Raw genomic sequence first — 13,820 nt, 5'->3', positions numbered from 1 at the left:
AAACTTGTTTGCAAATATTGTGGCATTTTTAAGTGTTTGCATTTAATGCATTAATGTTCTGTGCTTTTAAAATGCATACTTAAAGGGAATCACCCCTTATATGACTTAGTTTGCAGACATTATCCAGAGCCTTGTATGAATAGAGGGCTCAGATCAAATAATCCTAATGGATTCCATTGTTATCCATATCTTGAAGGGACACTATGATTCCATCCCAAGAGGTCAAATCCCTTGCCGGTTCTCAGAAAGAGTCTAAATTTTATCCCCCAAATAAAGGCTATAGGTACTTTCTGAATATGTGAGGGGCAGTTCTTTTTCCAATGGACTTCCAGAAAAAAACGGTTCAAGGGTAGTGTTCTGGTTCCTCAGTTGGGGCCAGTTGACAAAGGTTCATTTTTTAATGAGAATTCATAAAATCCATTTATGTGCCATTTTATATGTTTCAAATAATACATAATGTAAGTCAAAGAATTAAAGAACTGAAAACACCCAGTCACAAAAAAAATCCCTGTGCTCTAGGCACTTGGATAGTTTAATCGCTCAGTGAGCACTATTTTTATAAAAGTTTTATTGACAAATCAGTGTTTGAGAAAGATAATGTGAGGCAGTTATTTAAAAAAGAAACTGTTCTTAGTAGAGGGTAGTAGGTCTAGGGTGTGGAGGGTAGGCTGGATCAAGTGTGCTCCAGGTCAGTCAGAGTTTCAGTAAGCCCACCACTATTTTATCAATTTGATATAAGACCCATGTTTTGTAAAAAGATTTTATTGCCAGTTTTTTCAAAGCCATTTGTCTGAGGAAATGTATCCATCATTTCAAGACTCTATGTTTGAGTTAGAACATCACATGCCATAAGATTCATAATAGCTTGATTCCTAATAGCCCAAACCTAGAAAGAGCCCAAAAGTTCACCAATAGACAAGTAGATGAACAAATTATGGCCCATTCATACAATGAGCTACTGCTCAGCCCCAGACAGGAATGAACTACTAACACAGGCAACACCATGAATGGATTCTCAGTCATCTTGCTGAGTGAAAACAGCCAGGGACAAAAGACTGCATACTCTTGTGATTTCATTTCTGTGAAGTTCTAAGGGTGGAAACTCTGCTTTAGTGATAGAGGCTTTGGGCGGGGGGGAGTGAAGAAGCATGAAGACTGTCTCTGGAGTGACGGGGATAAATACCTTCTCTTCTTCATGGGTTGTGGCTACACTGATGTTTACATTGATCAAAACTCACCAAAGCATTCACTTAAAACCCATGTTTAGCTCTATGTAAATTATATCTCAGTTAAAAGAATGAGAAAGGGCAACAATAAACCTGAACACATTCTATCCATTAGAGGACACTTCAAACTGTTGGAGCTTAATATAATACCTGTAAATATTAGTCCTGCATGGTCTAATTTAAGCAATGTTTATATGAAGACTATTTATGTATCTTTTGCAAAGGCCTCTGTGGGGATGTGGTTCATTATGCTGTGTATTGTTCTTGTTCAGATCTGGGGAAGGCATTGTTTTCAATGTATTCCTTGGTGAGTTGCTATATTTCCTTTTAAAAAATAATAGTAAATAAATAGCTTCTCAAGTTCCTTTCTGTTCTTCCTTTGGGCATGTTGGTTCTGGGCTTACCATTCCATTAGTGCTGCTGCTGTCCTTAGCACTCTGACCCACACTACAGGCTTTGTCTTTATTTCTACAGTTAACATGAACTATCCTCCACCTTACAGGGAACTCCACCTGGAAAAGTAACCTAGTCTACCAACCTCCTTGGAATATTTTTCCTGTTGTAGGATGCCTAGTGTGTTACACCTGCTATCAGGGTTTCAGGTTGAGTTACTCGGAAAACTTTTGACCTTGTAGTAGACAATTAACTACTGTCCTCTGAAAATAGACGCAACGAGTAAGCCGATCCTATCATCTTATCATCCCTAAAATTTTATGAAGTTGCCTTTCTAGTTCTATGTCGACGCCCGTGCTGAAAATTGCCTTTCTCTAGAATGTATGTGCCCTCTAAATACAAAAAAAGACAAGTTTTCTAATTTGCTATTTACTTTAACTTCCTTCATAATGCATTTTTTTGGGGCTGTGGAATTCTATCACCTTTCCTACACCCACTGAAAACTGAAATGAGTTACCACTGAGTTTGGGTGAAAGCGTGACCAAAAGAGGCCTTTTGAATTTATGATTCCATCCCAAGTACAAGGTCAGGCAATTAAGTTCACGAACTCACCCTAGAAAAAGTGCTGCCTACCTCATTGCTGAATATCACTATGGTCACCTTCCAAGTCCTCCCCTTGGGAAGCTATGCACCGACACCTGCGCCTAGTCCACCCTTCAAAGCAATTTTGGAACTGTTTTTCTGGAATGGCCATCAGAGCTGTTGTCGTATTACCCTTGATGTCCTGAATGTCATCAAAATGTCTTCTTTTCAATATTTCCTTTATCTTCGGGTAAAGAAAGAAGTCATTGGGGGCCAGATCAGGTGATTAGGGAGGGTGTTCCGATACAGTTATTTGTTTACTGGCTAAAAACTCCGTTACAGACAGTGCCCTGTGAGCTGGTGCATTGTCATGATGCAAGAGCCATGAATTGTTGGCGAAAAATTGAGGTCGTCTTTTTCACGCAGCCTTTTCAACCCTTCCAAATAGTAAACTTGGTTAACTGTCCAGTTGGTACAAATTCATAATGAATAATCTCTCTGATATCAAAAAAAGGTTGGCAACATTGTTGCAACAAGTTCACAAATTTAATTGTAAGATCTCGTATCCAATAACTGCCTGTGACTCAGTTGTTTAAAGCATATTTCAAAGACAGTTCTGTTACATCTAAGCAGTTAAAGATCAAGTTTATTGTTTTTTAGTAACTCCAAAAAGCTTTTGATTTTTAATACCGGTATATGTACTTCTGTGCAAAAATATAGAGGTTTGAAGTTTGCTTTCTTGAAGAAGAGAGTTTTCATTTCCATGGCTAACTTTTCCTTAGGAATACATTTTTATACCTTTTTTTTTTTAATAGAGCATAAAAGATTTTCTAATATACCTTCTTTTTCCATTCTTGTTTCTATGAAATATTGAGGACATGCAGTGTTATTTCTCAGTCTGACTTGTTGGAGAAATTCTTCTGTTTTTGTTTCCATATTATGATTATTTTCATATTGTTTGTTATTAGCAATTGTATTCGTAATGGCATTTGTGACTGAATTTGTGACCTTTGTTTCAGAAAACATTCTTTCCAAATTGAATTCATGATGTTTAGATGGAGAAGTTTTCAACTCTGTAAGGAAATCCATGTACAGTCAGTCACAAGGCTGAATGGCTCTTCCCCACCCTGCTGATAAGAAGGTCCCTAACATGTTCCTGCCGTGACCTCATTATTTGTCCATGGTTTTTGAATGATCACAGCTCTTCATGGGATTTGGGGCCATATTTAGATTATGCCTCCAGGGAGCTATTTTACGAATTTTTGTTGGACTTCAAAAATTAGGGATTACAAAATTTAATTGGCTGTAAATTAAGCTTCCAACATATATGGCCAAATTTAAATATAACGTCACTTAAAAACAAATTATTACCTAGATATTACCTTGCTATTCCTACTAACATCACTATGGCAGGTGGGTTTGAAATGTAATTCACTTGTTACTCGACAGTTATTGCTTATGTCTTTATGAATGATGGTCTTGAGATACTGAGGGACAATAATTAAGATTTTTCCATAATATTAGTATTTCCCCAGAAGAGACTTTTCACTTGGCAGGTAAACCAAATGAATAACATTGTTCATAGTAGTCACAATATCCCACCAAAAAATGTATCTGTCTGGGTATATGCACACACATGCTCTCCTCTCATCCCTTATGCACTTTCAAACACACGTTGCCACAAACTTCTACCACACTTTTTCTTAACCTTTGTGACCTTGTCTCTTCAGAAGAGTACAGAGCTGTGATTTTCTAGAATGTTCTGAACTGGTTTGTCAGCTATTGCCTCATGATTGGATTTAGGCTCTTCATTTTTGGCTGCAGTATCATAGGAGTGATGCTGTGTTCTTCTCATTGTGACTCATGAGGTGGTAAGTGACATCAATTTGTCATGTCACTGGTGAGGTTCACTTTGATCACTTGAGTAAGGTGTTCTATGGCACGTTTCTTTAGCATAAAGTTACTATTTTCCTCTTCATAATTATTAAGTGTTTTAGTGGGAAGAGACTTTGAACCTGTATAAATATTTATTTCTCATCTAAATTTCATACACTGGTTTTAGCATCCATTTTTGTTTCTTGCCTGAATTATTACTTAAATGATTGCCAAGTGATTTGTAATTCAACTCTTCTTTCTGCATTTATAAGTTAGCATTCTGTAAAAACAGCTTTCCTTTCTCCCCACTTATTTATTCACTCATTTATATCACTGTGGGCATATGGATTTCTATTTTATTCAATGATATATAATGTGCCGCTGTCATATGAGCTATAATCATAATCTGTTTGACAATCAAATTGTCTCAGAATTGGTTAGGGGAAGCCGCGTCATGCTGGCTTCTGAAACACCCCCATCATTTTTTTAGTACATCTTAATTTTTTGATATAAGAAGACGTTCCAGGCTCATCTTGTACTTTCTGTCCCAGCCTGGATTCAACTATTTCTTTGAGATGCCCTAGTTACTGCTATTTAGAAAAAAGATCTGGACACTTAATGTGCCCCATGCTACTGGATGTTGTTAAATCCCAGACCCTCACAGGGAACAGAACCAGGAAATACATCTAGGTATATACACACAGCCATATTTTAAAATACATACTTTTACTTCTGTATTCATCTATCCATCTATCTATCTATCTATCTATCTATCTATCTATCTATCTATCTATCTCTATCTTCTATCTATCTTATCTATCTAAAAGTCACACTGATGCATTCAACTCCAAATATGGTAGAGTTCATTCTAGCTTTCCTCCTTTCCAAATTTGTAACTGCCTTTTCAGGCAGTGAAGAATGTGGCTCCAGTAAACTTCAATATATTTATTTACTTGATGAGCCTACTGGTACTTGACAGTCTTTCCTGGCTCCTGTCTTGGCCACATACCTTGCACAGAACCCCGTCATAAGTTCTTGCTGCCGTACCAATTAAACCATTGGCCTTTGGTGTAAATACTTTCCCTATGTTTATTAATTCATTTTCCTTCTCTCTGTCTCTGCACGTGTGTATGCACACATATGTATAAAACACTGGTAGTTTAATGAGCAGGGGAACACTTTTATTCCTTGGGTAAGCTATAATCATAAACTGTTCTGATATGAATTAAATGGACTGTATCTTCAATTAGCAAATAAGGTAAAGCCCATAGTGATAGAAACACCTATTAGTCATTGCTTTCAGGATATATTTGCTCTTCAGTTAACAGCAATATTTAAATATAAGTTAATTCTTCCTTATTAAGAATCATGTATATAATTACCTGTGACACAATTTTTTAAAATACTCTAAATTCAGAAATGGGTTTTGCAGCCTTTGAAAAAATGTGCGAGGGCTACTGGTTTTTCACAAAGACAATTATCTTTTTTTTTAATACAAATATCTGAAAACACAGGAGATTCACATGATGCAAGGGAGATAAAAACCATGTCAACAAACAATAAAAGTTTGCAATATGTTTGCACAAGGCAAATAGTATGGAAATAGCTAAGCAGAGAACACTTTCTGCATTATATTAGCAGAGAACACTGTTCATATATTCGCTGAAGAAAATGTACTGAAATGCACAGAGTTGCTAGACAACACATGGCATCACCATATTGTTGTCAGAGGCTGAGGTACGGTCTTGTCGGGAGTTTGCTCGCCGGCTAGGACTTTACTATTGCCCTGTGAGATAGTTGTCGTTCAGTGGTTATTGTTCAATTCGTGCTGCAGTATTTGCATTTACATTACACACCGCAGTGTGAAGGATGCTTCTTATTAGTGAAGCGTCTGTGCTGGTTCCTCATTGCTCTGCAGCTTGCACGGAGATTATGAGAAAGTTTAAGCTCTGACGCGGACAGACCTTGACATATGTATAAGCCCTTCTTCCTTTGTGTTTACTAGTTAAGGTGGTTCATGAAACTGATGCCCCAGAGAGAGGACATCCTAGATACTGTAGGAGCACAAGGAACTTGAGAAGCGTGATGGATGGCTAGGCTCTTAAAAGCGACTCCTGCCGATGTGCCTTAATCTGCCCCTAGTCACAGAGTTATGTTTCCTTTTCAGACAGACTAGCCTATCAACTTTTGCTGGACGGAAGATTTTATACCTGATGGGTCGGTCAGTTTGTTAGATCAAAGAATATTATGGATCCTTGACGTGTTTGGATTGAATGTTTGAACAAATAGCAAGACCTCGAGTGTGTTTTGCTTTGGGACAGATTTGAATCCCTTGGGCTGTGTAGTTTGTGTGGGGGACGTTTTGCTCTCTCACTGGTGGATCAGCTTAGCTGACTGTCCTGACTTGGCAGCTCAGCGCGGCTCTGCCACTCCCTTCTATTATTCCAGTGACACATGGGAGAGATACGCTTCCTGGTATTCTCAAGTGTTAGCATTCGTGAAGTGTTGCTGTCATATTGCTTGTGAAAGTCAAGGGTCCAACACTAACATTTTCTCTACTCTCGTAATTCCAACAGTATTTTTGAAGAGGTGGATTACAGGTACATCGACATTGTTCACGGATTGTGATGTTGCCTTCTAGTTGGTGGTTAAGAATTTTTCTTCCTCCCTCCATCCCTCCTTCTTACTTCTTCCTTCCATCCCTCCTTCCCTTTTTTCCTCCCTCCTTCCTTTCTTCCTCCTTCCCTCCCTCTTTCCTTTTTTCCTCCCTACTTTCTTTCTACCTTCTTTCTTCCCTTTTACCGTCCCTCCCTCCCTCCTTCCTTCCTTCCCTCCATTCCTCCCTTCTTCACTCCAACCTGTGGTTTTATGTTCCACAGAATCTTTTATTATCAGTCCCCTCCCTCATTCTTTCAAGTCAGTATTTCCTCTATGCTATAAACAATCTTCAGCATATATATTTCAGTTTTAAAGAGTCATGAATATTCTTTTACATTAGTTCAGTATTTTCATTTCTTTCTTGTCTGGTACTTACCTTGGCTTCTATTTCCATGGCCATATTTTACTGCAGCAGAGTTACAACAATATAATAATAGTCAGAAAGACCTAAGCTGAAAATCGGCTCTGAAAATGACTAGCTGTGTTGGCACATACTTAAAACAGGGGATTAATCATACCTATTTCACCAGTTTATTGTACATAACAACAAAAAGAAAATGTGTTACAGTGCTCATCCCAAGCCAGGCATCAGTAAAGAGGGGCAAATGTTAAAATAACTTCCATGAGACAGGGATCTTTGCCTCTTTCTGTTCACAAGCAGCTCACACAGTGCCTGGCACACAGTAAGTACTCAGTGAACACATGTCAGCTCTTGCCGTGGTTCTTATGCTGTTATAGCCCTCATCTCAGCACTTTGAAAATTTAACATAAACAGTGTGCATATAAAATACATAAAAAGGCTCTGACACAAAGTAGGTGATTTAGCTAGAACTCTATTTTTAGAGACGTATCATCAGGCAAATGATTGGCAAGTGTTCTTAGGGAAACATCTTCCGAAAGGCTAAAGGTCTTTTGTTTTGTCCTTCTCAGGCATCCTGTTTTCACTGGTGGTGGTGCTGTATGTCATCTGGGTCCAGGCCGTGGCTGACATGGAAAGCTACAAAGACATGAAAATGAAAGACTGCTTGGATTTCACTCCTTCTGTTCTATATGGCTGGTCATTTTTTCTGGCCCCAGTGGGGATATTTTTTTCTTTGCTCGCTGGATTACTGTTTCTAGTTGTTGGACATCACATTCAGATACATCACTAATTAAACTGTTGCCACCAGTGTTTTCTTGACAGATTTTGAAACACCATATTTTTAATTTTCATTTTGTTTCAGTGATCCCAGCATAGAATTAGTCGATGAAATGTTTTAGTTGCTATTTGAATTAACCATTTTCCTTGTGATTTCCTCTGATAAGAAGGTTCTAGAATCTCTCCAGACACCAACATGTTTCCAGATTATCTAAGTGCTATCAAGCACCTAGTTCTTTAGGGAGCAGGTAACGTGGGCCTCCCTTTCATTGCACTGGTTAGAGCTCATGCAGGTTGCAAGTACATATAAAGGTATTATAATAACACAGTATCATCAACGGGGTCAAATCAAGATTTGATTTGAAGCCTCCTTCTTGGCATTTACTTCTGTTGCTACTTAAAGAAAAAAAAATCTTTGGAGAATAATTAAGAACGGGAAACAAATGTCAGAGAATTTACTCCATTTCTTCTCTGCACACATACATAACCACATACACAGTCACGGACTCCTGTGAGCAAATTATTCATTATTTAACACTAGACAGCAGTTGTTCTCATAGCAGGAACCACGCACATTCGTCAGTTAAAATGGGCCACAACAACCGAGAATGTGGACTTTTTCAGCTTTCTTACCAACAGTAGCTTGGTTACCTAATTTTATTCACTTAATTGTGCATACTTATATAAACCTTAAACTATATTTAAAAGTAACAAATCTGTGCACCAAATTACATATGATGCAGATTGGATTTTTAAGAACTTAAAGTGGGTTAATTGTATATTTAATACGGTTGAAAATATGTGAAGACCAAGAACCTTAGCTTCGTACATAACGCTATTTATTTTAGAATTTGGAATTCCCATTTAAAATTGTATTGCTAATATGTTCAGCATGTGAAATGTATTGATGAAATGTGCATTTAATATGCACAAAAATACTTCCACATGAGACGATAATAGCCTTAGTTTATTAAAGACTGTGAAATGTTAACTTTTCCTGAGATTTTATGGGTTGTAGTTTTTCTGATCATTTGATTCCCTTAATTATTGTCCATCAATTTCTTCCTCTTTACAACAGGTATATCAACATTTACAGACATGCTATTTTCTTTAACTTCTTGTAAGAAAGCCTTTGGTATTCGCAGGGGGAAGAGGAAGGGTGGAATAATTCTGTATTATTTACTAGCACAGACATTTTGCATATCAAAGATGTTTGTCTGGCACCAGTTTTGATCGAAATCAAATCCATCTGAGATGCCGAGGTCCTATTTGCATTTTGGAAACCTCCACCAGGGAGGAGTTTGTGTTTAGTGAAGGAACAGGGTACAACATGGCTGTGAGTTTTGTTCCAGGGGCAGCATTGTACCCTGCAGCTGCTGTGAAGGTGAAGGCAGGACTCAGAGGCACATTAGGGGTGGTTGCCTGGAAGATGCTGTAGCTAGAGGGACTGCTGCTGTCCCTCCAGCCGTTGCCATGATGGAGAGATTGCCCGAGTCTTCTCTACACATCTCTTACTTTCCATTAAATCTTGCTTCAGTGGGAGGGATTTCTGGAGGAAGAGCAAAGGTCTGAGGCATCTACAGAATCCTGAGGGGCCCTTTAGTATAGGGACACTAAAGACTTGCATGTAGTGAAAAACAAAAAAGCAAAACAAAAAAACTAAGCTTCAGGGGTGTAACTAGTTTCTCAAGCCATTACCGTTATATCTTAAATGATTTTCGTGGTACTTTCCTTAGTCTTTTTCTGTTTCATTTTTTATATTGCCTCCATTTATTTCTTTGCTTTTGGCTTGATTATTAGAAAAATAATTATGGCTTCTGTTATGCATATTGACTCTGATATTAAATTATGGCACACCATTAAGTTTGCCAGACGACGCTAGATGTATTTGATTAGTTCATGTCATCTGTAAATACAGTTCCTTTTTGTAGAACTTTGGAATGGAGCCTTTTCCGGGTGTATTATATGTCATTTAGCTTTCACATACAAGCTGCTTTCAGTAAAGGTTTGAATATTTATAAATTTCAGATGATTACCGTCACTTTCTAATGCACTTACGTGGCTACCATATATTTATCATAAGGCAGTTGGCTGAATATCTGATATGTGTGACACTTTTACACAGACCCACACTTTGGAAGTATTTTGTGGTTGTAATGCATCAATCACATTAATTCAAACGCATATCCTGATCTACTTACCAGCAATTCGCAGGAGGAAGGAAGGTAAGTTGTGTTTGCTGTCAGTGCGTACAATATACTTAAAAATAGCAGAGATATGCAGCATACATCTGATTTGGGACAGTGGGTTTCCTGTTATTTTTCTACTTAGTGTATTGATTAATTTTCAGAAGCTTCCCAACGAAGTGTTTAAATCTTAAGAGTGTTGATTTTTGCATCATGAAGTTTCAATTTGACAAACAAGATATATTTTGGTGACCATTCTAGAAAGTGTGAAATAAGAGGGCAGTGACTCAGCCCCTCGGACTGTGGTGGAAGCTGCAGTCTTTCCGTGTTGTGTTTGCTCAGTGGGGTCAGTTCCATCAGGCAGCAGGTAACGTGTGCACTGAAACTGCAGGAAAGCCACGCAGAGAAGCTGAATGATGGTGTTCCACTTGGGGCATGAGGGTAGGACTTAAAAAACTACTAGTAAGTGTGCTCTTACTGGTCATTCAGTCACTTTTATGACTAACCTATGAAATGTTTTTTTTTTTTTAATTTGAAGATTAAATCTACTTATTAGGGTATATGGTGGAGGAGGCATCGATGTTTGGTAGTATCTGTCTGTCTGTCTGTCTGTCTATTTCTGTCATCAACATGTGCTGTGTGTGTGTGTGTGTGTGTGTGTGTGTGTGTGTGTGTGTTACAATTATAAGTTTGGGTAGAAAAATATAAAGTGAATGAGGAAAATCCATATATTTGAGATAAGCAAATTTTTAAAAATCAGTGTGTGTAGCTGTGTTTCCCTGAGTGCCACTTCAACTGTTTGACTTGATGATGGTCTGTTCAGTTCAACACATAATTTGATTTATATTTTCCTGAAAGTAACCAAATTAGGCTTCCAGAGTTACAATGTCAGGAGGCAGATATGAGATGCTAATAAAACAAGCTGGGCGTAAGTGTGCAGGTGGGTAGCATTGTGGGGAAGTGTTGGGGTTACGTGGAAAGAAATATATTAATGAGTAAGAGGATGGGTCCCCAATTTGATTTGGGGGGAACTCCACCAGGAATTGGTGGCTCATACAAAAGAGATGAAATAGAAACTAAATTTTTGTCGATTGCCTGAAGGAATTAAATATATGGAGATATTTCCTTAGTAGTGATCAAATGTAGGTAGAAATATTCCAACAAAAACTTATGAAGTCGGTATATTAGATGTGTTAAAACCCAAGGAGGGTGGGGAAATGTTTAACATCAGACTTATTATAGTAAACATTAACTAAGCAAAGAGACATTTAATCTGCTTAGCAGGGAAAGAGGAAAGAAAGAAAAACATCCTGTTTCTCCCTTCATTCTAAAAAGCAACAGCCACTATTAAAACGTTCACCAATTAGAACTCTGTTAGAACTCATAGTTTCTGGACTAGCAAACCAAGGCAAGTGCCAGGAGCTCTGTCTTCAGGATATTAGGATTAACCTGGACCAGCCTCCAGCCTGTGGGCTGGGAGTTAGTAACCAGAACAGGCTGAAGTAACAATGGAGAAGTACTAAGAGTCCCATCCTGGCTTTTGAAGGGTCATTTTTCTCATAATCTGTGGCTATGATGGTGAAAACTTGAAGGGGGCAATTGGACAGTTGAACTTTGTAAAATGATCCATATCTGGATATAATCATATAATATGTCTAATAATTATATTTTGCATATATGTATACATGTGTTATATATATATATGGTATCAATAAGTCAATAAATTAGAATGATTTTGAATTCTTCAAGTAATAATGATTTTTCTGGTTCCCACAATGACAGGGATAGTCTAAATTGGCTTTATGAAATAAGCGTGGTTGGAATAACTGGCACCCTACATTGATCCCGAGTATTAAGTAGATGATTTAGGGGGAAGATGACTCACTGGGTAAAACAAGTGCATACAGCACAAATTTTAGTATTCTCATTCTTCTGGGACTCCAGGGTTATTGTGGCATATGTCACTGAAAATGTAGATGGTTCCTCCTTTATACGGCAATTTCGTTTTCCCCTTTTTAGCATTTCTTTCTCCCTTCATTCTAAAAAGCAACTGCCACTATTAAAACGCTCACCAATTCTCGCCGGTAGCATTGACATTGAAAACTATATGAACAAATAGGTATGTGAGTAATACAGCTTAAAATGAATGACATATAAAGAATAATACTTATTGCCTCACATTTTGGTGTGGCATATACAAAGACACTATAAGAAATATTGATATATTGTCTTTACCCCCCAAAAAATATGACCTTTTTTTCTCAAGAATTTTATGTGTATATGTAAATATCAGGAGAGATGTCAAACAGAAAGTTGGATTAACTCGTGTGTGTGTGTGTATTTGTGTGTGTGTATACATATTCCCATATACCTATGTATGTTTATACGTATGTGCATGTGTGGTATATATGGATTTGAAAAAAAACATATATATATATATATACATATATATATACTCATACATATATATACTGATATATATGTCAGTAAATACATGTCTGAGTACACATACCTACATGCATAACATATATGTATTTATAAAAAATAATTTGCACATCTATTATATATATATATATATGAAATGTCTACATTTATATTATATGTACATATCCACATAACTATCTGTTTCAGGCATACCTGAGCTCTTACAATTTGCTGAAAAGGAGGGCACATTTCATTTTTATGCTGTTGTATGCCTGTCCCAGTGGTGTGTGAGGGGGACAGGGGACACTCCGTGACTGCGATCATGTCCTGTCTTTCTCGGACCCAGGGCATATGTGGTGATGCATGTGCAATGAACCGGTCACGTCTTATCCCATGAACACCCCCTGGCGGTTATCCTGTCTTTAAGCATCTTCCAGGAGTTGACCCCTGGCAATTGATAGCTGTTAATGAATATTTATTTAATAGTTGTATATTTTGTTGGATAAAATAATTTCTAAAGCAGTATGCCTTGGTTCATACATTCATTCAATCCTCCTGCAGAAGACTAAGTCAGCTGGACTCCCCATGATTTCCTCATTTGGGTCACCTAGAGGGAGGAGCACCCTGCGGTGTGGTGGGAAAGGTGATAAATCAGTACCTGAACACCTGGATTCCAGTCCTGGATTTTAAACTTGTATTTAGACAAGTGGTTCCACCTCACTTTGGCTCAGTTTCTTCATCTAAAATATGTACTAGTTTATTCAACAATAGTAATTGTGTCACAAATGGTGCTATGCATCGGGTATATATTACTAAAGAAGACAGACATGGTATTTTCATTTTTCAAGCTGAGATTCAAGGAAGGAATATAGACAATAAATAACTGAACAAAAAATTGTAAGAATTTATAAATGGTGATAAATCCTCTAAAGAAAAATACATAAGACATAATGACAGATAAAAACCACGATTGACGGATAGTCAAGGAAGTTCTTTGTAAGGAGAGAATTATGAATTGAAGGAGAGAATTCTGTGTATTCTGATACGTGAAAGATATTAAAGGGGCATCTGGGCGAAAGGTGGGAGTAAGAAGTTTTCAGGGAGGAGGACTAGTGGGAGAGAAGGCGTGAAAGTGGAAAAGAGCTTGACATATTCTAGGAAAAGCAAGGTGGCTTGAGTGGCTGGACGTTGAAGGGGAGAGGTTTGTGATGAAGTTGGAGAAGTAAGAGAGGCTCTATAATTCAGAGCTTCTGAGCCATTCTGGTATATTTTGAAGTATATAATTGAAAGAACTTGCTGGTGGATTGATTATGGAATGAAGAGAGGGATAACTCAAGA

At 37.6% G+C, this 13,820-nt stretch overlaps 1 protein-coding gene across 4 annotated transcripts in view; it reads left to right on the top strand.

The window, feature by feature from the left end:
• The window catches only part of TMEM182 (transmembrane protein 182), an 87,060-nt gene extending 75,256 nt beyond the window's left edge, over window positions 1–11,804 (top strand). For 3 of the 4 annotated variants that reach the window (XM_081069056.1, XM_081069055.1, XM_081069054.1), the window contains one exon: window positions 7,665–11,795. In XM_081069056.1, the coding sequence (XP_080925182.1) occupies window positions 7,665–7,885 (221 nt within the window). In that variant the 3' untranslated portion in view covers window positions 7,886–11,795. Of the gene's footprint in view, window positions 1–7,664 lie in introns of all 4 variants that reach the window. The other variant, XM_081069053.1, reaches the window with a different exon arrangement.
• The last annotated feature ends 2,016 nt before the right edge of the window (window positions 11,805–13,820 follow it).

This window comes from Rhinolophus hipposideros (assembly GCF_964194185.1).
Source record: "Rhinolophus hipposideros genome assembly, chromosome: 12".
Lineage (NCBI taxonomy): Eukaryota > Metazoa > Chordata > Mammalia > Chiroptera > Rhinolophidae > Rhinolophus > Rhinolophus hipposideros.
The sequence above is the reverse complement of the archived record's forward strand: the minus strand, read 5'-3'. Positions and strand labels throughout refer to the sequence as shown.